Below are 24735 nucleotides of genomic sequence, written 5' to 3' on the forward strand. Positions count from 1 at the left end.
TTATGATTTACATCTATGAAGGAAACTTAAAATATGCCTTGTTTTGTCTTTCCCTTTTTAACTCCTAGATTTTCCATTTTTATTTATGTTAAATTTTTTTTGAAAAGGATGAGTAAATACTAAATACAGAGTTACAATTCTAAAAAAAACATCCATCACTAATCTCATACCCTTTGGCCTATGCTTCTTCCACCATAGGAAGTCAATGAATGCCTGGTCAACAGTTTCTGGTTAATGAAAATCTCACATCCTGTTTTTTTCTCTGAAATTGTTTACTTGAAGATGTCTTTATCTTAAAGAAATAACCAAGAAAGAAATTGTCAAAAGAAAAAAAAAATTGTCTTTCGTTAATTTATTAAAAACCTAAATAAAGTGTTTCGGAAAAAACAAAATTAAACAAAATATTGAAGCTTGATGAACTTACAGATACATGAAGTTCTCAACATCGTCTAATCCAACAACATCCCAAACAGTAGTTTGATACGGTGTTTCTTTGATTTCAACTTTTCTCATCAGATTCTTTTGTAGATCATAGAGAAAAAAGTATAAAAGAGATGTATCATGAGATTCCACGATAACCTGGTCGGTTTGAGTATAGTTTTTATTTTGAGGTACCAATATAACCTCATTGTTTCTAGTTGTACCTTCTACCCTCAAACTAATGCTATTGACTATATCCATTTGAGAAGGATGCACCACCAAAGTCTTCTTCGACCACATATTTTTCTCTCCATCTTCCATAACCCATAGGTTCATCGTACCTTCCCTTCCAAGACCGAAATGGTCTAAGAGAGCTACTCTTCCATAGTATTCTATCGGATCAGATTTAAACCAACGGATATCTTTAGGTGCTTGAAGCATACTGATTTCTTCAGAACTAAAGTCGAAACTCACAAGCATAGGATCAAGCACCCGTATCCAAGCGACGTAATGCATACACCCATTGGTATTTAATATTCCTGTTATAGGAAGATGAGGAGATGGGCATGCAATTTTTCTCCATCGACTTGATTCATTTCCTTCTAGTATGAAGACCCAATACTCTGTCAGCCACATTCTGAGCTCTCCAAATCCCTCACCAGGTCTTGCAACTATGCAAACCACTTTATATTGATCATGAACGGGATCGTGTCCGATACAATACATGATCCTTTTATTCATGTGGTCTTCAACTAAGATGTTGGATTCTTCTATGTCGGGTAAGACAACAAGTTGTTTAGTGGTGGTGTTGTATATTTGCACACCTGGCTCTTTTACAAAACACATCAAGCCGCGAAACACATGAGAGAAGTAGTAGCCTTTCATCGCTGGGATGGTCAAATCTTGGTCAATTACAAAGGAAGACATAGTAGTAGTAATGTCAGAGCTAGGAGAAAACGACGAAGATAGTAATTTAGTTTTGCGATCGCTATTTTCCAAGAAGCTCAAAGTCACGTATAGACGTGGTGCGGATGATGTAACCCTTATCAAACGATTGGTGAAAGTTCGGGAACAAATCAAGGATGACCAGACCTTTGAAACGGATTTGAACCTCATAAGGGATTTAGCAGGAAGTCTCGCGAGAATCTCTATCACGAGATCAAAAGGAATCTCCGGCATTAGTTTGTGGCTCTTGCACATGTCTCTTCTTCTTCTTCTTTTTATTACCATCGATTTCCTCTTCATTCTTTTACTCTCTCTCGCTAGATGATGACGGCAGGCTAAGTCGATAGAATATTACATAATATTCCCCAATAAAACTTTGGTAGCGTCACGCCGTCACACTTATATAAACCCTTGATAAACCCCATTCCTTAGATCATTATCGAAAAAGAAATTTTTTTATTATTTTTTTTTGTTATGTGGAAAATATACAATTTATATCCCTCTAGCCACTTTCTATTTTCCTTTTAATGATCATCTTAATAATGAATAGATCGAGTGATGTCCATCATAATAATGAATTTATCATCTTAATAAAATATGCCGGTTAAATATTAAATATTAAAAATGAATAGACCGAGAGATGTATGAAAAAAAATTTAAAATCGTGTTTGCATGTTTGCCTTCCTCATTGGCCATTTCAACGACTGCTTGTTAGTTGTTACGAAAGGAAAGAGCCAAAAAATAAGACTTCAATTGAAACGCTGCACTTTGTTGTTTGGTTTGTCTCGTGTAAACACAACGTTCTTGGGTCTTTAAAGTGAAATGGGCGTTTCATCACATTTATAAAATTTATCAAGTACTCAGAAAATTAACGTGTCCATTTTATCAGCATTTCATGCAAAGACTTATCGCAAATCCATGTCACCTAACTTAAAATTAATTTCAATTTAACAAATTACTTACACTTAGCTCTAACAGGTCAACATCCATAAATCTTAATTATGTTTTATTCCTATTTGTATGAACTAAAATTTCATCCCCAAAAGCCAAAATCTTCAATTGTAGGGACAACACTATTGGTTGTAGAAGATTCAAGTAAAACTAAGTAGTTGTGTACTTGTGTTTGCAAGAGGCGGTGAAGATCTATGATCGACGTAGGGAAGGGAAACTCGTGTTGATCCATGTCTTCTATAGGTTTTGAAGATTCAGGGAATAAGTGATCCTTGCTGAGAACTTGATGAGAAATATGAATTTCATCTGCAGTTTTTTTGCCAACTAAGTATTTTTCATTTTTAAACAAATTTAAAACCACAAACCATTGAACTCGTGTTGATCCACAATAATTCAGTTTTTCTGCCAATGAAATATATCCACAACTATTTCCACACATTACGAAAAATATACAGTTCTAGAATAATTTTGTTTTACAAGTTTTTAACAATTCCTACATACTTATAAGATTCCTATATTTTTTTATCAAATCTTATTTTAAAAATCTTATTCATTTATTTAATATAAGTGTATATTAATAATTTAATTTTAGATCTCATTATTCTACAAAATATTTATAATTAACAGAAATTAGTAAATAATTGTACTCCGTGACTTTTTTTTACGAGTTTATGTTCTATAAAAATTTATTTTATAAGTTATATTATTATGAGACTATACAATATTGATCAAGGTCATTTTTTGTATCTAAATTATTAATGAAGACGGACAAATGCGCTACCAAGTGAAGAAAAAGAAAAAGAAGAAGAATCTAATATCCATAGTTTTAATGTGTTCGTTCTGTTTCACTAAAACTAGTTTTCTAACTTTTAATTTGTCTCATGAAGTTAAATTTTGTGAACTTTTTGTATCTTATATCAATCAAGGTCAGCAATGTAATAAACCTAATGACGAATATTGAATTACAGTATCAGTTCATAATTATTGGAAAGTATATTGCGAGGAAAATGATGGCTAAAGAAATCCGCTTTTTGATTCAGTTTGCCAAGCTAATATATATATATATATAAAATTTTGCAAACGGATGTGGTACATAAACTTTTCATGCGGCCTCTGACTCTTTAGTGCACGAGAAAGAAGGCAAAGGAAAATGATAAAATAGTGGGAAAATGCCTTTTTCTACTCGTTGAAACTCAAGTCGCAGAAAAGTCAAAAAAAAGTTTTACGTAAACTACATAAGGAATATATATGTCTGTGTCAGTCAACATCTTAAAGTCATACCAGCCTCTATGCTACTCTTGCTGGAGTTTTGAAATCAGGCCACTATGTGACAGTGATACGTTTATTTTTGTTAAGCTTTTTTATCTTCTTCTTCTTGTTTCTACTAAGTTCGCTTCATATTCTCTTTGCAAATAAAACCTCTAAACTTATTACTTATCTATATTTTTCCTTTAAGTCTGAAAGAATATTTTGATCACTTATTCTCTTGTATGCCAACCAATCAAAATGTAATATTACTTAAAAGTTATTATGTAAGACAGTAAGAGAGTTATGACGTTTTGGGTTTCATCGAGTGAAGGTAGATCCTACCATCTTTTTATATGTTTTTTGGTTGTTTGTGAGTTGGTTTATGTGTGAAATATCAACAATTACCAATTTACATCCTTGTTCACTGAATTGTAGTATTTTCTTTTTTAAAAGCAAATAGGAAAAACGAAATTGAATTATAGATTTTGATTATATATACTAATCCTTGCTGCTTTTTCGTGATATTGTGGTACTTAATTAAGTTGAATGATCGATTTTTTTAGGTGGCATATTTTTATTTTATTTTTAAGTTATGAGAAATTGTTACTTGTATTCAACATCATGAAAAAGTAAACTTGACAAAAAAAAAATAATGAAAAAATAAAGCTAAATTTTTAAAATAAAATTCCTAAATGTAAAACCATTTATGAATACAAGACATAAATGTTTATTTTTGTTGTTGATTGACAACTTTCCAAACTATTCAACACATATATATTACGTCCTTTTTTGCAAACAAGATTATTATTAACGTGCTTATAGTTATTATATATACATATATATTATATATATATATATATACGTGTACCTAATTGTTGGCATGATAACTACAATAAACATGCTCATTTGTTTTTGTTTGGGGATTAAATTATATGTACGTTATATCTTATATATCTTATATAACATGAGAAGGTTTTTCTAACTTTGCTTGCCAATACAACACTTGGCGCTCTATATTTGTGACACATGTCTTTCTTACTAATTTTGAAGTAAACAACTTTTTATATACTTCATTTTATTTATATCTTATATGGTGTTTACTATTACAAAAATAAATTTACAATGTAAATTTATTATTTTAAATAAATTTACATTGTTACAAAAATATATTTCTTCAAACTTTTAGTTTTAACATATAATATATTTCCTAATGAAAGCATATACCATATAACCTAATTAAAACAAAAAAAAAGTTTTTCTACTTTTAAAATAAAAATTGAAGCCAAATTAATTTATGATAGACTAATTTAAAAATAGAAAATATGTTCTAATATATTTAAATTATCACATTGTATTCAATAATCATACATATTGTAAAGACACAACTCAGATAAAATTAAATTATACTTAATATTCTATAAGTTACAGTTTGACTGTCTTTAAAACGCATGTACTAAAAGAAAATAAAAATAACATAATTGTTTAATCACCCCATGAAATAATAGAAAACTATAGTTTCACAAAATAATTTAATGGTATTTATATTATTTATTTTAAAGTTATTAGAAAATAGAGATAATATATAATCTAAAAAATATTAAATTTGACACACTTTTCTTTCATTAATTTTTTACAAATTTTAATGCGAGATATAGTATAAGATATTTCATAAATTTTTATGACATGAGCCATATTTTAATATGCGTTATTCCAAAAAAAATATATTAAGGGTGATTACAAGATTAGAGAGTAAATACTAGAGTATATGATAAATCGTGAATACACTTATTAGTTATTCAAAATAATCATTGGTGATTCTTCTGTTACCTTTTAAAAACATTAATATATTAAAGCTTTGGAAAAGATGTAGGGTAAGATGAAATTTATCTAGAAATATTTTGTAAACTATTTTCAATACTCAATTTTCGTTTTGAATGTCTGATAGATGGTCTCGACACAAACCTCATGTGTGCTAAGAATATCTCCAATATATATTCTATTTTTTACTCTAAAATAGAGTATAATTTTTTTCAGTGTATAGAAAATAGAGTTAGTATCAAAAAGTATTGTTGCATATAGAGTAATCCTACCATTTACTCTATTTTAGAGTAAGATATAGAGTAGGCTTAGAGCAAATGTTACTCTATAACAGAGTATTGACTTTAAAATAGAGTAGGATTGGAGATGCTCTAAGAACCTAACAATTTATCACAAAACAATAAATCCAAAACAACAAAACTTTGAGGGATTTAATTACTTCAGTCCAAAAAAATTCCGATATGTTTTGTTTATTTTATTTTGCGTCCAAACATTATGAACCAGGTATAAAGGAACACATATTAAACAATTTTTAAAAAATCATATTAAAAAATCTAATTCAAAAATATATTTATAAATTTAAGATATATCATAATTAATAAAAATAAAATTAAATATATCTCGCGCATCGCACGAGCCTATTTCTAGTTAATAATAAAAGTTGTGTACATATACGCATATAACAGGTCGTGTGTTTATGTGTATTTTTTTTGTCAACATATTAAGAAATTCTTTAACAAACAAAAAGAAACATATTAAGAGATAAATTTATTTTTAAGATTGTAATTTAACAAAATGCCGTGAATCAATCAAGTAGATAAGAGATGGTTCCCAACAAGTATGAAACACGTCAACAAAAACTTATAAATATCACTATTTTCTTCTTCTTTTCATTATTCTTTTCTGTTTCTTCTCTGCTTCTCTCCAATACTGTTAAGTCTTGGAAAAAAAAGATGAGCTTTTCCTTAACAAAGATGAAAACTTTCTTTTCTTTTCTCACTATATCAATTTTGGTGATAAATCCAACATGTGGTGGATCACAAATATCGAATGGCACCATAAGTGTCGCACTGAAAAGAATAAAAATGAATAGTGGCGGTAATAGAATCGAGGGTCTACGAAACTTTCACGACATAATATTTTATGGCGATATCAGTCTGGGAGATCCAACTCAAACATTCAAGGTCGTATTCGACACTGGAAGTTCGGACTTGTGGGTTCCCTCTAAGGAGTGGCCTAAATGTAGATATCCACGTGCCAGGTTTAATGCCAAGGCATCTAAAACATACATGGGGAGCGGTAATTCTACTACTCGCGTTTTGCTTTTCAACTCTCTTACATATACATATACTTTCATTCTAACTATAAGTCTCTTATTTTATAGGAGGAAATCTTGTATCTCTTCAATATAATGAACATGAGGTAAAAGGTACTATAGCCCGAGAAAATGTTATGGTTGGTGGTATCAAACTAGAGCGTCAAGATTTCATAGAGGCGACCAAATGTGATTCGTTTTTTAAAGATGTGGTGTTTGACGGCATTATGGGTTTAGGCTTTCCATCTCTTGCTGTCACTGGTACTGTGACCGTGTGGGAAAATATGGTGAACAAAAAGTTGATTAACAAACGTATGTTTTCTATATGGCTGAGGTCATACCATGGAGATGGAAAACATGATGATCCAAATGGTGGACAGATCGTGTTTGGCGGATTTGATCCCCAACACTTCAAGGGCAAACATACATATGTTCCAGTAGTGAAGAGTGGTGAACTGAGTTACTGGTTGATAAAAATGAGTAGGATTATAATTGGCAAAACAGAAACCAATCACTGTACCGCACAGTGCACAGTCATAGTTGACTCCGGGAATACAGATATTCTAGGTCCAGCGGTAAGAGAATTAGTAAGTTATAATTAAATTGTTTCATGTAGTTTTATGTTTTATTATATTATTATTTTTATTTTTTTGTATTTGTAATGTTTAGATAACTATCAATGCGATCAATGAAGAAATTGGAGTACACAAAACAGGAAGAATTGCTTGCTCCAAGGTCGATAAGTTGCCCACTGTCTCTTTCACTATTGGAGGAAAGCGTTTTCCTCTCAGTCCAAGAGACGTACGATCAGGTTTCTCAATCTTTTGAATTGTTCCATTTTTCACTAATTTCTTGACATGTTTTCTTTATTTTTCTTCCTTAAGTACATAGCAGAAGATAGTACGGGAGCTAGAACAGAATGCTACAGTCGTTTCATGGTATCTAGTCGCTGGTAAGTTTAAGTTTTGAGGTTCTTGGTACTACATTTTTCTAATTCTATAAACTAAAATAGTCATTGGATTTGGATGTAGGGTTTTGGGTGAAGCTTTCATGCGGCCATACCACACTGTTTTCGACTATCAAGATATGAAAAATCCAAAAGTCGGATTCGCTATAGCCGCAGCATAGAGAAGAGAAAAAAACAAAAAAGAGAAGAGCCAAGTTCAGTATAATTTGGTTTGTTGTTCCCTTGATAAAACTGGAGATGATGATTAAGTTATATATAGTTTAACAATATATAAACAATATATACTGTTGTTTTAGACACAAAATGTAAGCACTATTACCAAAATGTATCAAATAACTTGGTAGCGAAAGAAAAAAAAATATATATTTAAATTAAAGGTTGATAAACTTAATATATAATTCACCAGTATTGCTTCGTACTATACAATTCAATAAAGTATATATTTTCCGACAAACTAATGGAGAAAGAAAAAAAAAACTGTTTTCAAGGGGATGATGTTGGAAAACACGGGATCGTAATCCTATTACTCCCAAGTTGTTAGCTTACGTGCTGAGAATTGACTGCACGCGCTCCTTAGTGTTAGTTCCCCTATAAAAGAAGAGAACTTGGTTTCGTGTAGATGTGTCTCGTATTCTCTCTTCTCGCCATTGTACTCAAACTTGTTATCAGCATATAAAATCGTGGCTCACCTCCTTTCACCTGATCTTTAATATTATTGTTCTTTTGACGATATAGAGCACCCGTCATCACATCAGAAATTCAGAACCCTTACTATACATAGAATGATTGTTGGGAACACAATAAACACCAAAATGTTCATGTTCGTAACATTCTTCTTGGCTTGATACTCAAGTAATATTTATTGTTACTAATTAAAGACTTGAGTTAAGTTGGTACAGATAAACTCATCGAATTGAAGAAAATATTGTTATAACACAGAAATTATCGGTGGAAATAATCTTGAACTCGACAATATTACAAAATATTTATCACAAAAAAATTGAAAGAAAAACATAGTATTCATTTATTTAAGTAAAGAGACACAAACAAGATAAACATATACTAGATAAAAATAAATTATTCACGTTTAAAACTTGGAAAGAACCAACGTGCACTAATGAATGGAAGGGAGGAAAAAAGAAATTTATGTGGTCGTTCTACCTTCTTTGAATCGAGATTGTAGATGAAGATATTGTTTTCTTGATATTTCTCTTCAGAAAGATTACCATTAAAGTAGATGGAATTTCTAGTGATTCCTTCCAAATCCTTAGCAAGCACTGTAATACCTAAATCCAAAAGAATTGTCTCATCTTTCAAAGAAACGATTTTGTCCCATTTGGTCTTCTTGGATGAATCCATCTTGTAGATTTGAAAGGTCCATTTTTTGGACCTAAGCGGACGTTGGCTCTTAACAAATAACACATCTCCTCGTACAGTGACTACTATATTATACCTTATGGTAGGCAAATATGGGAGACCCCGTGATCCAAGAGGTCTTATGCCACCTACTGATCTTGGTAGGCATTCACGTACGCTAATTTTGAAAATTTCCAAAGGAATTTCTCCAGAGAAATCGTGAATACAGAGTTTAAAATAGTTGAAACAAAAAAGCTTGTGATCTTTGTATACCATTTTAAAACACTCGTCAATACCTAACAAATGCGGAATTATTTTCCATGAGTTATCTCCTCTCTTGAAAGAAACCGCATTTTCTTCACCAAACATTCCTATAATTAAGTAATCTTGGGTTTTCTCGTCTACCCATAATACCGGAGAGGTGATCCCATATTCAAAACTCGGTAGATTGATCCGTTCCAATGTTAAAAGATGTAAGATATAGAACTTATATTGAGGGACATCCTTGATGTAACCTCGATCGTCTAGCATGAGAAGCCAGCTTCTACAAGTCGCCACACAAAAGCTCTTCCCAAAGTCGTCGCCAAGATCTTGAGTTTTGTATTGTTTTTCTTTTTCTTCAGGATTGAACAAGATACCGTAGTTTTTGTCCTTTGGGAAGAGAATCATCCAAGGGATCTGATTATTTGGCTCAGAGATTTTCGAAGCTGATCGCCATGATGAACAAACAGTTTTGGCTCGTTCAAAATCCGCAAATCCAAGGCGTTCGAAAACCAATCGGAGGAGATCTAGTGGAAGCTGGGACCAGCAATGGAGATTTCTTTTTGAACCTGATCGAGTGGTTTCAGTAGCAGAGACGGCATGAGAGGCCATCCTCTGGATCTTATTTTTCTTTTTTCATTCTCGGAGATAGAGAGAGAGATTTTATAAAGAGACTTCTTACGAAAGAATATCTTATATAATATGAGAAAGTTTTTCTAACTTTGCTTGCCAATACGACACTTGGCGCTTTATATTTGTGACACATGTCTTTCTCTCTAATCTTAAAGTAAACATCTTTTTATATACTTCATTTTATTTATATCTTATATGGTGTTTACTTTAAAAATAATAAATTTCACAATCTTACAAAAATATATTTCTTCCAACTTTTAGTTTTAACATATAATATACTTCCTAATGAAAGCATATACCATATAACCTAATTAAAACAAAAAAAAAAGTTTTTCTACTTTTAAAATAAAAATGGAAGCCAAATTAATTTATGATAGACTAATTTAAAAATATAAAATATGTTCTAATATATTTAAATGATCACATTGTATTCAATAATCATATATATTGTATTAAAGACACAACTCAGATAAAATTAAATTATATTTAATATTCTATAAGTTACAGTTTGACTGTCTTTAAAACGCATATGTACTAAAAGAAAATAAAAATAACATAATTGCTTAATCACCCCATAAAATAATAGAAAACTATAGTTTCACAAAATAATTTAGTGATAATGCTAGATCTTAGCTACGTATTCTCTAAATTTTATACATTAGAAAAATCAATACAAACTCAATTGATCTCTCTAACGTATCGATAGCCTCAAACAGAGAGATAGAGATACCCATTAATGGTGGCTCTATGGTCTAGCGATTCTCTCTGAAAAAGGTGAAAACCTTTATTTGTCAACTCCTTTAAGGTCAGCTTTTAATAGAGTTTGAGAGCAAAGAGGTTTCGCGAAATGATTTTCTCTGTATTATTTAATCGTAACAAACTGTACATGTATGTATTATATACAGTAAACCAACCTAAACCGATTCCTAATAAACCGGAAATCAATCTAATAAACTTAACCAATATATACAATCTAATACCTTCCCTCAAGATGGAGACGAGTAGATATTGAGGACTCCCATTTTGCCAATATTTGCATTGAAGAGAGCCGGAGGTAAAGCTTTTGTTAGAATATCAGCAAGCTGGTTATCCGTGCGAACAAACATGGTCTTCAGAACACCATCTTCAATCGCCTCTCTGACCTTGTGACAATCAAATTCTATATGCTTTGTCCGTTCATGATAAACTGAGTTACTCGCTATGTGGATAGCAGCCTCGTTATCACAATACAAATAAGCTGGAAGAGAGAAAGGTAGCCTGAGTGATTTCAAGATATATGTAAACCACAACAACTCCTTGGTAATCACACTCATGGCTCGATATTCAGATTCTGCAGAGCTCATCGAGACCATGTCTTGTTTCTTGGACCTCCAAGAGACCAATGAATGACCTATGAAAATAGCAAAGCCAGTAACAGAACGCCTACTATCAGGGCAAGCTCCCCAATCTGCATCAGAGAATCCTCAAAGCGAGAAATCATCATCTTTCCCATAAAATAAGCCTTGTCCAATGGTACCCTTCAAGTAACGAAGTACCTTATGTGCAGCTTGAAGATGAAACTTCCACGGAGCAGAGGAATACTGTGCAAGCTTAGAAACTGAAAAAGTGATGTCTAGCCTGGTGATAGTCAGATACTGAAGTTTTCCAATCAATCTACGATACTGCTTTGTATCCGTTAAAAGTGCAAGTGTAGAATCAGAAGGATGGGCAGGTTCAACGTCATATTCATCATCACCTTCTTTGACTGGAGGAACCTTTTTCTTCTTTCTTCTAGAGAAACTGGTCAATGACATCTGCTGATCTGGTTTCATGGGAACATCAGATGGTTTACAATCCGAAAAACCAGTAGTCTCCAACAGGTCAAGAACGTATTTCCTCTGAGTAAGACAAATTCCTTCATCATTTCTTGCAATCTCAATGCCAAGAAAGTATTTAGGTGTACCAAGATCTCGAAGCTGGAAGACCAAACTCAGTTGATCTCGTAAAGTATAAGCTAAGGCAGAATCCATAGTTGCAATGAGGATGTCATCGACGTATACCAAGACAACTAAGAACTGACCATTGTCTTCTTTCATGAAAAGAGTATGATCACCATGGCATGTGTCGAATCCAAATCCCACAAGAGTAGTCTTGAACTTCAAAAACCACTGTCTCGACGCTTGTTTGAGACCATAGATAGATTTATGCAACCTACAAACCGCATTAGGAGAGAAAACTTCACCTTGTAACTCAGCATAGCCTGGGGGTAGTTTCATGTAGATTTCCTCATCGAGGTCACCATTCAAGAATGCATTAGAGATATCTAATTGATGTAGAAACCATTGCATCTTGGGTGCGAGAGAAAAGATCATTTTTACCGTTGCCATCTTTGCAACTGGAGAAAAAGTATCAGTGAAATCAATTCCCTCTCGTTGAGTATATCCCTTCGCCACCAGTCTAGCCTTGTGTCTCTCAATACTGCCATCTGCGTGATATTTGATCGTGAATACCCATTTGCAACCTACAGCCACCTTACCATCAGGTAAATCGCAAACACTCAAAGTCTTGGTCCTTATAAAAGCACCAATCTCCTTTCTTGCAGCATCAACCCATACCTTGTCCAGCCTAGCTTCTGAAATTTTTTTAGGTATTTTCGACTTTGCAATAGCATTAATAAAAGCACAGAAAGGCTGAGATACGTATGAATAAGAAATATAGTTTGTAAGTGGATATGGAGAAGTATTAGTTTTAGTAAGAGTATTATTATTATAACAATGAAAATCCTGCAAATGGGAAGGCAGTTTTCTCTGCCTAGTTGGTTTAAGTTCAGAAGGAACAGAAACCATGGATGATGACTCGTCAAGATGATGAGGAGCATCGGAAGATGTTTGCACTAAAGGCAATTGATCATCTGTGATTTGTGCAGGGAGAGTAATATGAGGAAAGAAATTCTTTACATCATCCGAGATATTAGATGATGCAAAAGGGAAGATATCCTCATAGAAAATGACATGTCTAGAAATTGAAACTGAGTATGTCTCTATATCTAATAGCTTGTAACCTTTAAAACCTGAGGGGTAACCTAAAAAAACACAAGCTTTAGCTCTAGGATCAAACTTAGTTCTAGACTTGGGAGATGTAGAACAGTAACACAGACAACCAAAGGCCTTAAGACTATTATAATCTGGAGTAGTGGAGGTTAAACGCTCAAAAGGTGTCTTATTGCCTATAACTGGTGAAGGTAATCTATTAATGAGAAAAACAGCAGTAAGAACACAATCCCCCCAATACTCTATAGGAACTCCTGATTGAAACATAAGGGCCCTAGCTACATTCAACAAATGTTGATGCTTTCTTTCTACTACAGAGTTTTGTTCAGGTGTTTCAGGACATGAATGAAAAGCTTTAATTCCATTTTTCAAATACAAGTCATTAAATTTCAATTCATGAGCATTATCAGATCTTACAGAACAAACTTTAGAGTTGTATTGAGTTTCAACCAATTTAAGAAAACCATGAAAAACATGTAAGACATCAGACTTTTGTTTTAACATATAAAGCCAAGTAGCATGACTGAAATCATCAACAATGGTTAAAAAATAACGAAAACCATCAACAGTTGGAACAGAAAAAGGACCCCATGTATCAATGTGAATTAATTCAAAAGGCTTTTCTTTCATATGATTCAATGATTTAAAAGGTAAATGTTTTTGTTTAGCCAAATGACAAACATGACAATGACTTTTATCTTTATTTATCTTAGATTTTGGTAACAACAGTATTTCAGATAAAGCTTCTATTTTAGCTATAGACGGATGTCCTAACCTTTTGTGCCATACATCAGAGTTATTTGTAGAAACAGAGCAAACTGACTTACCTTGAAATGCAGAACAAGACATATTAACCAGAGATTTATCCTGACTCAAGACATAAAGGTTCGCAACTTGACTACCTTTCCCAATCATTAGGTCCTGAGTAAGAGCCTGTATCATGCATTCATCGGAAGTAAAGCTTACTTTAGAATTCAGAGATTTAGTTATAACACTGACACTTAACAAATTGAATTTAAACTCAGGTATATGCAACACATTATGAAGAGACAATGAATCCGTAAGTTGAATGTAGCCAGTACCATCTATCTTAACTGTTTGACCATTAGGCAATCTAACAAAGGTTTTATCTAAGGGTTTATAATGTCTATAAAGGTTTCTCTCATGAGTGACATGATGACTAGCTCCTGAATCTATAACCCAAGCTCTAAAAGACAACTCAGTTTCATGAGGTATAGAGGAAGTTAACATGTCATAGAAAGTCAAATCATATAAAGAGAGAAATGTACCAGATATCTGTGAGATAGTTGGTACGGAAGTAGAAGTCGAAGCTATGGCTTTCTCAGGGCATGAAGTGACGCTTGAAGACTGAAGCTTAGTACTCAAATAAGAGATCATTTGTTGGAGCTGTTCTTTTGACAAGTCATCATTCACATTCTCCTTAAGTTGATCCTTACTCTCCTCTATCTGACCAGCACTAGCAAGATTCGTGCTTCCCACATAATTGTTCTTCTTTGCCCTTGGATGTCCAGGAGGATAACCATGTAATTTGTAACACGTATCCGCAACATGTCCAATGCGAGAACAGTGAGAACACTTTGGTTTCTGGAAATTACCTTGAGCTAGCAAAATTGAATTCTGATCCGGGATCACAGCTTGAGACTGGAAAGCAACAGGGTTTGAGGTTGGTCTAGAAGACACACCCACTACTCTCTGACTCTCATCTTGATCCAATATATTGTAGATCTCATTCAATCCTGGTCGAGGCTTCATGTTCAATATCTGACTCCTGATATTGTTGAAATCGTCATTTAATCCCATGAGAAACTGTATGATTCGACTAGTTTCAGCTTCTTCAAGCAACTCTTTGACCTGATCACAATCACATCTCTTCACCGTCCTGGACTTTGTGTTAGCTAACTGTTCCCACAATGTCTTCTTCTTCGTGAAATAGCTGGACAGATCGAGTTGACCTTGTCTTAGAGTCATCACTGCTTGTTCTAGCTGATACCTCCTTGGTAGATTGTTTACTTTGAACCTTGTAAACAAATTATTCCACATCTCAACAGCAACTTGATAGTAGAGAATGCTATCATATATCTCCTTACTCACAACATTAAGAATCCATGATTTCACCATACTATTGCATCTACTCCAGATCTTGAAATCAAAATCACTCTCGCTTGGTCTAGGCAAGGATCCATCGATGAAACTAAGCTTATTCTTAGCATCTAGACGAATCCTCATCGCTATAGCCCAACTATTGTAGTTCGTTCCATCTAGAGTATGAGCAACAATCATTAAACCTGGATGATCGGAGGATTGAAGACATAACGGACTATCGGAGGCTTCGGATGACCTTGACATAGATCCATGACCTCCATATCCATCGGATCGAAGAGAACGTTGTTGTTTCGCCATTTCCAGCTCTGGATCTTCGATTACAACTGATCCGCGAGAGATCCTCACAACAGATGCTTCAATCTCGGGTGTTTCACTTCGATTTCTAATTTTCCCCCTTTCTTCACCATTTTCGCAAAAATCAAAAGATCGGAAGTAGATCCGATGATGATAAAAGCGTTTCGCCGGCGAGATTATGGAGAATTTGAAGAAGAAGATGGTGAAATCACAGAGAATTGCGGAAGATACGCTCTGATACCATAATAGAGTTTGAGAGCAAAGAGGTTTCGCGAAATGATTTTCTCTGTATTATTTAATCGTAACAAACTGTACATGTATGTATTATATACAGTAAACCAACCTAAACCGATTCCTAATAAACCGGAAATCAATCTAATAAACTTAACCAATATATACAATCTAATAGCTTTTTGTCAATTTCAACTCTTTTATACTACAATTCTTGAGATTAATATTGGATTTAGGGTTTAATCGAGTTTTTCGAAATCAAGTTATAAAATTCGATAAAGTTTAGATTTTTAATTCGAAAGTTTCATTTTTTTCTAATAATTTATTTGTTCGGGAGAATCGATGGTGATTGATTTGTTGATCCAGTGACAGAGTTCGTTGCCTTGCCCCTCGTGTTGTTTAGTTTCATACCGCGTGAAGCTTTCGTCATCAATTCATCATAAAGGAGCCGTGTAAACACACGCAATCTTCAATCTCTCTCTCGACTCTCTCTCTCTGTCTCTATATATAATTGTGGCTTTTGTTTCAGCAGTTGAAGAAATTTGGGAATTTTTTTTGAGTGTTGGGTTATAATGATTTAGGATAAAGTTACATTGGGTTTTCTCCATTTCTTGCTTTAGGTGATTATGATCTTGATTGCATATCATCTGCTCTCTTGGGTCTCTTCAATGTCTTCTGGTTCTTGAGTCTTTTGGCTTAATGATTCGTTTCTCAAGCTTTACCATTTTCCCTATTTTTCTATTTAGAAGATCTATGAAGCTTGTTGTAGTATTCTACTTGTTGAATTTGGATATGATCCTATGATTTCTACCTGCATTTCTCCATTTTTGTTGTGGTTGGTTAGATGTTTAATCTTCTTACTGTAATTTGTTAACTCTGAGTTACTGATTTGATAACAGAAGGAAGCTTTTTTTGCTTTTTCTTCCTTGCGCGTGGCCCATTCTCTTCTCCATAGTTCCATATCTGTACTGAAAGCTCATCTAGTCTAAAGCTCTTAGTTTTCTGAAAGATGGAGGTCAAGTTATGGAATGATTAGCGCGAGAGAGAGAAATGTATGAGAATTTCGCTGAGCTTTATGCTATCATCAAAGCTACTGAGAAGCTTGAGAAGGCTTATATCCGTGATCTGATCTCTCCATCTGAGTATGAAACCGAGTGCCAGAAACTCATTGTCCACTTCAAGACACTCTCTGCAACGCTCAGAGACCGAATATTGAAAGATTTGTAGAGACATACAAGATGGATTGCTCAGCTGCAATTTATCGCCTTGTAACTTCCAGTGTACCAGCTACTGTGGAGCATCGAGCTGCTGCTTCGGCTTCTACGTCAAGCTCTGCTTCTGTTGTTGCTGAGTGTGTTCAGAACTTCATCACTTCCATGGATTCTCTGAAACTCAACATGGTTGCTGTTGATCAGGTGTATCCATTGTTGTCTGATCTCTCTGCTTCTCTGAATAAACTAAGTATTTTGCCACCGGATTTTGAGGGGAAGATAAAGATGAAGGAATGGCTTTTGAGGCTGTCTAAGATGGGAGCTTCAGATGAACTCACGGAGCAGCAAGCTAGGCAACTTCACTTTGACCTCGAGTCGTCCTATAATTCGTTTATGACTGCTTTGCCTAACGCTGGTAATTAACCGGTGTGCCACTAGAGACTGATGTGTGTTTCGGTTTATTTTGTATAACTTGGCTTGATGTAGTTACAATGATGGCTTTAGGACAATGATTTTAATGTATGAAAACCTATGCTCTCTAGTGTTTTTACTCTTGGGTTTATGTTGTTAGGTTGGTTTAGAACCAGGAGTTTGTTTTATGACAATTTGCACGTTACAGAGAACTGAGAAGTATGTTAACATAAACCAATTATAGGAAACCTGAAGGGAATTTTTAATTTTACCCATTGTCATTAGATGTGAGTCAGAAAAGTAATGAGCTTTCATCAGTAAGGATATTAACTGCCCATTTTATCTACAAATTGCGCAATGCCTGTGGTGTTAAAAAAAAAGATATTTTCCCAAAATATTCAGTATTCACCTTGCAGCAACAGGAGTCTGCAAAATCTATATGGAGCTTGTGGTGGTGTCTGCAGTTTCTTCTTCTTCTTTGTTAATTTGGCTATGAGCAGTTGATGAGCTTGGTGACTTGAAGCTAGACTTCACTGTGTCATCATGATGCAGAGTCTTTTTCTTGGTAGCTTTGTTAGAACCAGGGAGAGATTCTCCGTCTTTCTCTGGTTTGAAGTTTAAATCTAATTGGCCTTTCAAAGGCGAAGCAATACCCTCATGGTTCTCACTGTTGTTAGCAGATTGACGAAGTTCATTACCAGAGTTTGGTTGCTCGAGCTCCTTGTGTGCATCGTCTTCTTTTCCCATCTGCTTCTTTTCCCTCCGTAACAACAGAGAATGCCTACGGCGTTTTCCAGCTTCGCAGACCGCACAAGAACAGCATCGGTCGTGTTTAGTACCTGCCCCACTTGGGGATTGTATGCAAACGATACAAGTACAGTCATTTCTATGTCGGGGGTGCTTTTTGGCTGTTTTGGGTGACATCAAGAGTCCTTCAACATCTTCCATGGTTTCCTCATCCTGCTGTTCAGCTACAGGTTTTTGATCTGGAGTGCATGTTGATCTAAAACTAGACAAAATTTAGAAGAAAATCAGTGAGCTTTCAACATATGATTTAGTTTGTGTATATATAAATTCAAATAATATACATCTGTAATACAATTATTGTTAATTATTTTTATATTTCAAATAATTTACAATGGTAGTTTAGATTATTAGTTTCTAAAATATTCGGAACACAACTTTTTATCTCGTTAAAATTATATATGTTATAAAAGAAACGTCATTTAACTAATTGTTGATAGATCACTAATTCTAAATTTAACGATGAAATGGTTGTGAGATGAAATGGTTGTGAGGTGAGTACTACTTGTTGAATATAGTTTCTCATGGTATAGATAAAAAATAATGTTTTCCTAAATTGATTTGTGACTTTTATCTTTGACAATCTTATTTCTAGGTTTTTTTTAGTGATAATTGTTTTGCACATTGCTACCCTGACAGCAAAAAAAATATTATGAAATAATGTTTAACCTAGAAATAAGGTTGTCAAAGATAAAAGTCACAAAAAAATTAAAAGCTTAGGATTTTTAACCATTTATTTCATTAAGCATAAAATTTATACAAAATCAAAATTTAATGTTAAAAAACGGATATGAGTTCAAAAAATCTAATATTTCATTCCTCTGACGAGATCTTAGCCACTTCAATTAGTGTTTTCATCCAGTTATAAAGAATTGTGTCAAACTCTAAATAAACGTAACAAATTCTTACTAATCACTTTAAGTTAAACTAAATATGACACTACGCAGAGTAGATGGATATGTTTTTTTTGAGAAAAACTCTACTCAAATGTATAATTCTTTCATTTTTTTTGAAATTGTAATTAAAAACCATTTAGGATATATAAGAAGTTGCAATATATGGTTAATTGCATATGGCTCTGTTTCCTTTTTAACTATCTATTTTATTAAGCAAACATGTATTATATAAAAAGAAATATATAGATTCAAAAGATCTGTAATTTCATTCGTATAATAAGAACCTACACAGTTTAGGTAGTTTATACATCCAAAAAGCAGATGTCATCAAGAACTATTTCGAGCACTCAAAAAGTTCAACCAATTCTTGCCAATCTCTTTTAAACCAAATATCAAAAGTTGGAGTGAATGGTTTGTTATTTATATGTCTTTTCTTACTCAAATGTATAATTGTTTTTTTCTTCAATTTTTTTTAAAGAAAAAAAAACTTGATGTATGAAAAAATACAGACAATTCACTCCAATTTTTGATATTTGGTCTTCAAAATAACATGAATTACATGAAGAATAACATGCAGAGATAATAGCACTTATAGAACCGAGAAAAAAATAATTGTAAGAGAATGAGGTACGTTAAAATTACTGCTTTAGTTCTAGAGATGGACTATGAGAGTATGATTTGCATAAAATAGTAAAATATAGAGTATAAAATAAATCAATTAAAATAAGCTAAGCATTTTATTTTGGAAAATAAATAAATTACAACGTTAACTCACCTATCGTTTAAAACAAAACAAAAAACGCACATGTTATTATCTCTCCACCATTCTTAGAGATCATTCAATACACTTGGCTCTGGTTTTCTTCTTTATGAATGATCCTATAAACAAATTTATGCCCGTACCAGTTTTTTCCTTGGTCCTTAGTTGGTCTTGCAACTGACTCTATTTCCCATGGTCACTCATTTTTTCATATATATTCAATCGTTTAAAGTGCATTGGATGTCTCTCAATCCTCCTCTTTAGTTCAACCACATCATCTAGGTATAAGTCATGTACGTTAAAATTAATGCTTTAGTTCTAGAGAGGGACTATGAGAGTATGATTTGCCTAAAATAGTAAAATATAGAGTATAAAATAAATCAATTAAAATAAGTTAGAAGAATTTTATTTTAGAAAATAAATAAATTACAACGTTAATTCACCTATCGTTTGAAACAAAACAGAAAACACACCTGTCATTATCTCTCCACCATTCTTAGAGATCATTCAAAACACTTGGCTCTGGTTTTCTTCTTTATGAATGATCCTATAAACAAATTTATGCCCGTGCCAATTTTTTCCTTAGTCCTTGTTTGGTCTTGCAACTGACTCTATTTCCCATGGTCACTCCTTTTTTCATATATATTCAATCGTTTAAAGTGCATTGGATGTCTCTCAATCCTCCTCTTTAGTTCAACCCCATCAACTAGGTATAAGTCATATTCCACAATAGAATCTGCTTCACCTTGTGATGTGAGAAAAAACACCTTTTCGTAATATATGTTCAAAGAAAGAACAGGAAAACAAAAAAGGGACATATGCAATTGAGTCATCCTAAGAATATTTAACAATTTGAATGATTCACTAAATTAAAAAATGAAAGGTAAAACACCAATATGAGTCGAAGACGTAAGTAGACTTATACTTATATTAGCACAATATTAAAATATTGAAAGCCTTTATTTTCCATTATAAACTGAAAATAATAAAATTCAGAGTTATTGATACACTGAAATATTTGTTAGTTGATAATCAAAATTGTAAATACCAAATTTTTGTTCCTTATTGTTGGTCATTTACTCCTCTCTAATTTTTATTTGGGTCAAATATTCCTCTCTAATTTATGTGTCTTAATTTGTATTGTATAGTCATTAAATAATTTTGACTTATACATTTGACAAAAGTTAGTGGAGTAGTGTATTTACCTGTCTTAAATTACTTACAGTATTAATTGGGTGGTATTACTTACAGTATTTATGTTTCATTTAATTTGTTAACTAATGCAAGAAAAAAATAGGAAAATGAAAAATCTATACTAGTATTTTTGCAGCAGTTTTTGCTCAAAAATATGTTTATGGAAACATTTACCATTGAATGTCATTTAATGCTTATATTCATATCCAAATAAATTTAGTTAATTCTCTTTACTACCCTTATAACCAAACATAATTAAAATATTTTAAATATCCATAAATATAATATTCTATAATTAATATAGATATTTAGAAGATTTATTCCATATTAAAAAAAATTATTCTCCTATCATATTTTTTGATTTTAAAATGTAATGTAGTGAATCATCATATAATACATAAAGTTAATAAAAATGTGTATTTTTTCCTGCATATATTGTGATTTTTTTAAAAACAAACATATATTACTCAATTAATATAAAAGTGTGTGTTCAAGTTCAGCATAAATATATAGTAAATTTACCATATGTAGTAAATTATAGAATCTTAAGAAGTTTATAATTTATAACTGATATATCTAAACTTAATAAAAAAATTAAAATAATGAATATTTAAACATATTAAATTTTTAAAATACACAAACGAGTTATATTACATGTCGGGTTATGTAACATTACAAGATTGAATTGATAATACTAAAATTCAAAATATCATTAATATGATACTTCGATACGGGTTAAATCCTTATTTTACTATTTTAATAGCACCAATATAAAATATGTCGAATCAAACTGATTTAATTAAAATTGTATTAAACAAAAATTGTTGTGTGGTATACTATGAATTATATACTAAATCACTAAAATTAACAAAAGAGTATATTAACAAAATTAGTATTAAAATAGTACATTAACACAAAAAAAAGTAAAAAAAAAACTTATCCCGTGGTTTACCACGGATCATAATCTAGTCTTTACTATAAAAACAGCAAAGTTAAAATGAAAGATGACAGGTATCATCAATAAAAGATGCTAAATGTCAAAATGTTAGCAAAAGTTAGAAAAAACCTTATCATATTATATAAGATTATAAAAATAGCTTAAGATATAGATATTGGTGAATGATGAATCACCTTAAAGTAAGTACATTTTATCCGAATATTACCCTTTTCTAGATTTTTTTTTTTTTTTTTTTTTTTTTTTTTTTTTTTTTTTTTGTAAAATGCGCAGTTCAAATTGAAAAGTTATTTCAAATTGTTTTCTTCTTTATTGGCTTGGTTCTGTTTTGTCTTTTGGTGCTGGTTTAAGTCACATACTCGTAATATGCCTAATCATATCACACTTGAGCATATACCACAGCAACAAAAAAAAACACCATCTAACCATAAATGGGCCACGAACCGATCATATAACAAGTAACAAATGTATAAACTAACTCATAGGTAATATGGAAACGTAATAATTAATAGAGAATAATCACGTATGGTATAAACGTTTTTCTTATGATATGATTGTCATCTATCTTCCCTTTCTAAATCTCAAATCATCTTTGAGTTGGTTATTAAACCAGTCCCAATTAAAGTAAAATAAATAAACAAATAAAGGTTTCTGATATTAGAAAGAAAAAGAAAAAAAGCACAAATCAGAGGGATGAACTTAAAGATAGATGAATTTCTCAACATCATCCCACCCAACGATATCACAAAATTGGGTAAGATGGCGGTTTGGTGTTCCTTTGATTTCGATTGTTCTCAAATGATTCTTCTGTATGTCGAAAAGAATTATTTCTTGGGATGCCAAGATAACCTCGCCTTTTCGTGTAGTACCTTGGACCCTCAGATCAATGCTATTGACCATGTGCATTTGAGAAGGATGCAACACCAAAGTCTTACTCCCCCACATATTCTTCTCTTCATCTTCCATAACCCATAGTTCTATCACACCTTCGGTTTGAAGATTGGGATAATGTAAAAGAGCTACACTTACACCGTATTCTATAAGACCAGTATCAGGCCGAAAAATATCTTCAGGTAATTGGAGCACATTAATTTCTTCAGAATTAATATCGAAAATCACAAGAAAAAAAATCCATACGAAGCAAAGCGAGGTAATGCATAAGCCCATTGATATTCAAGACCTGTGGTAAAGGAAGATGTGGTGGACATCCGCATGTTATCTTTTTCCATCGAGATGATCCATCTCCTCCTAGTACGAAGACCCAATGCTCTGACAGAACCCTGTGCCCTCCAACTTCGTCACTTTGTCTTGCAGCTATACAAACTACTTTATATTGATTATCAACAGGAACGTGTCCCACGTGGCACATGATCCTCTTAATCTTGTGATCTTCATGTATGATGCTGGATTCTTCTATGTCGGGTAAGACTACAAGTTCCCTAGTGGTAGTGTTATATATTCGCGCACTTGGCCCATTTATAAAGCATAGCAAGCCGCGAAAAACGTTAGAGGCGTAGGAGTAGCCTCTAGTGCTGGGATGGTCAAATCTTGGTCGGCGTGGAAGGAAGTAGTACCGTCCGAGTCAGAACTAGGAGACGATGATAGTAATATATTTTTGAGGTGGCTGTTTTCAAAGAAGTCCAAACACATGTATAGACGAGGTGAGGATGATGTAACCCTTAGGAAACTGTTGGTGAAACTTCGGGAACAAATCAAGGATGACCAGAGCTTTGAGACGGATTTGAACTTCACAAGCGATTTAGCCGGCAGTCTCGTGAGAATCTCTATCACGAGATCAAAAGGAATCTCCGGCGACCGTCCGTGGCTCTTCATTCTTCTCTCCGCCGGCTTGTCAAAAGAAAAAGCCATATATTAGTGCCGTCACAATACTAGTTTGTTTGTGCATGAAAAACAAAAAAAAAACCCTTGTGGTAGCCTCGGTGTAGAAGTATCTAAATTGTGCTCTATAATATCTTTGAATGTATTTCTAATAATCATCCCCTTTATATATTTGTGAATCTTGAAGCTTCATTACCATACATAAGTTACTCTTCACAACTTTGCCAATATGAGAACATGTTTATTGGATCGTTTTCTTGCTTGTTTTTTTTTTTTCTTTTTTTGAATCCGGCCGGTTTGTTTCTTTTTAAATTCATATTTTGTTGGATAATTGTAGATCTAATATGAGTAACACTTTGCCTTTCTCTTTTATTTCATATGTTTTCTTATATATATAAAAAATGATACCAACCGAGCGTGGGAAATTAAAAAAAAAAACCAACAAGTATGACTTTCGCGATATGCCATACACGTGCTCGAAATAGTACAAATGGATTAATAAGTGTCAAAGTCACTAGGCAAATGCGATATTACAAAAACTTTGCAAAATTATTATTTAAGCTTTGATTTTGCAATTTTTTCCTTACTAGAATTGATCGTCTGCTTCTAAGATCTTGTTTGTTGATTGTTGTCTTTTAAGATTATGGGTTTCTGAAGTACATGATATTTTCCTGCTAAATTTGATTATTCTAGTCAAATTTGGGAAGCTCTAACCATATAACTGTATAAATGGTTGACTTCATTGAAAATATTTGATTATTCTCTAAAATCTTCTACAGTCTTGAACCACAAAATCTCTTGTTCATTGGAAGCTTTAAAAGCTACAAAATTAAGCAATGAGTTCCTAGAGAAATCTATCAAAAATATGTTTAACAAATTATGTTTTATAAATTATGAAGTCAACCATTTATACAAAAGAATATAAATATTTCCAAGCATTTACAAAATAATATTTTTCAAGTATTTAATAGATTCAAACAACCAACCATTTATTCTAGTGGAAGAGGCTTTTGTACATATATTGTTCTGATTTTTTTCTTGCGTTTGGTCTGATGCTTTTTGGTTGTTGTTTT

At 32.7% G+C, this 24735-nt stretch overlaps 2 protein-coding genes and 4 pseudogenes across 4 annotated transcripts; 2 read left to right on the forward strand and 4 right to left on the reverse strand.

The window, feature by feature from the left end:
• Window positions 1–420: 420 nt before the first annotated feature.
• On the reverse strand, window positions 421–1722 carry LOC104731549 (F-box/kelch-repeat protein At4g19930 pseudogene; annotated as a pseudogene).
• A 4512-nt stretch (window positions 1723–6234) lies between these two features.
• Window positions 6235–8072, forward strand: LOC104731550 (cardosin-F). The gene is made up of 5 exons (XM_010450975.2): window positions 6235–6681; window positions 6767–7272; window positions 7367–7498; window positions 7582–7649; window positions 7729–8072. The coding sequence occupies exons 1-5, from the start codon at window positions 6336–6338 to the stop codon at window positions 7823–7825; spliced, it is 1149 nt and encodes a 382-aa protein (XP_010449277.1). The 5' UTR covers window positions 6235–6335; the 3' UTR covers window positions 7826–8072.
• Window positions 8073–8554: 482 nt separating this feature from the next.
• LOC104731551 (F-box protein At1g69090 pseudogene) lies at window positions 8555–9946 on the reverse strand (annotated as a pseudogene). Its single transcript, XR_015575386.1, has one exon. The product of XR_015575386.1 is annotated as an F-box protein At1g69090 pseudogene (transcript).
• Window positions 9947–13621: 3675 nt separating this feature from the next.
• LOC147930441 (uncharacterized) lies at window positions 13622–15645 on the reverse strand. The gene is made up of 2 exons (XM_087478166.1): window positions 14233–15645; window positions 13622–13876 (listed from the first exon to the last, which is right to left on the reverse strand). Exons 1-2 carry the CDS (start codon window positions 15362–15364, stop codon window positions 13842–13844), a joined length of 1167 nt encoding a protein of 388 aa, XP_087334292.1. The 5' UTR covers window positions 15365–15645; the 3' UTR covers window positions 13622–13841.
• Window positions 15646–15925: 280 nt separating this feature from the next.
• LOC104731552 (vacuolar protein sorting-associated protein 28 homolog 1 pseudogene) lies at window positions 15926–17355 on the forward strand (annotated as a pseudogene). Its single transcript, XR_015573860.1, has 2 exons — window positions 15926–16044; window positions 16492–17355. The product of XR_015573860.1 is annotated as a vacuolar protein sorting-associated protein 28 homolog 1 pseudogene (transcript).
• Window positions 17356–22522: 5167 nt separating this feature from the next.
• LOC109127936 (F-box protein At4g19940-like) lies at window positions 22523–23692 on the reverse strand (annotated as a pseudogene).
• Between the last annotated feature and the right edge of the window lie 1043 nt (window positions 23693–24735).

The sequence above is a fragment of the Camelina sativa genome, chromosome 12 (assembly GCF_030686135.1).
Source record: "Camelina sativa cultivar CO46 ecotype springtype chromosome 12, ASM3068613v1".
In the NCBI taxonomy this organism is placed as follows: Eukaryota; Viridiplantae; Streptophyta; class Magnoliopsida; order Brassicales; family Brassicaceae; genus Camelina; species Camelina sativa.

What these genes read in the sequence shown, in the direction of transcription:
- LOC147930441 (XM_087478166.1), bottom strand. Translation starts at nt 15,364, where the DNA reads ATGGCGAAACAACAACGTTCTCTTCGATCCGATGGATATGGAGGTCAT. An exon ending in AACTATCTCACAGATATCTG is followed by an intron (nt 13,877 to 14,232) that starts GTACATTTCTCT and finishes TGCATGATACAG; the next exon opens with GCTCTTACTCAGGACCTAAT.
- LOC104731550 (XM_010450975.2), top strand. Translation starts at nt 6,336, where the DNA reads ATGAGCTTTTCCTTAACAAAGATGAAAACTTTCTTTTCTTTTCTCACT. An exon ending in CAGATATTCTAGGTCCAGCG is followed by an intron (nt 7,273 to 7,366) that starts GTAAGAGAATTA and finishes TGTAATGTTTAG; the next exon opens with ATAACTATCAATGCGATCAA. An exon ending in TTCCTCTCAGTCCAAGAGAC is followed by an intron (nt 7,499 to 7,581) that starts GTACGATCAGGT and finishes TTCTTCCTTAAG; the next exon opens with TACATAGCAGAAGATAGTAC.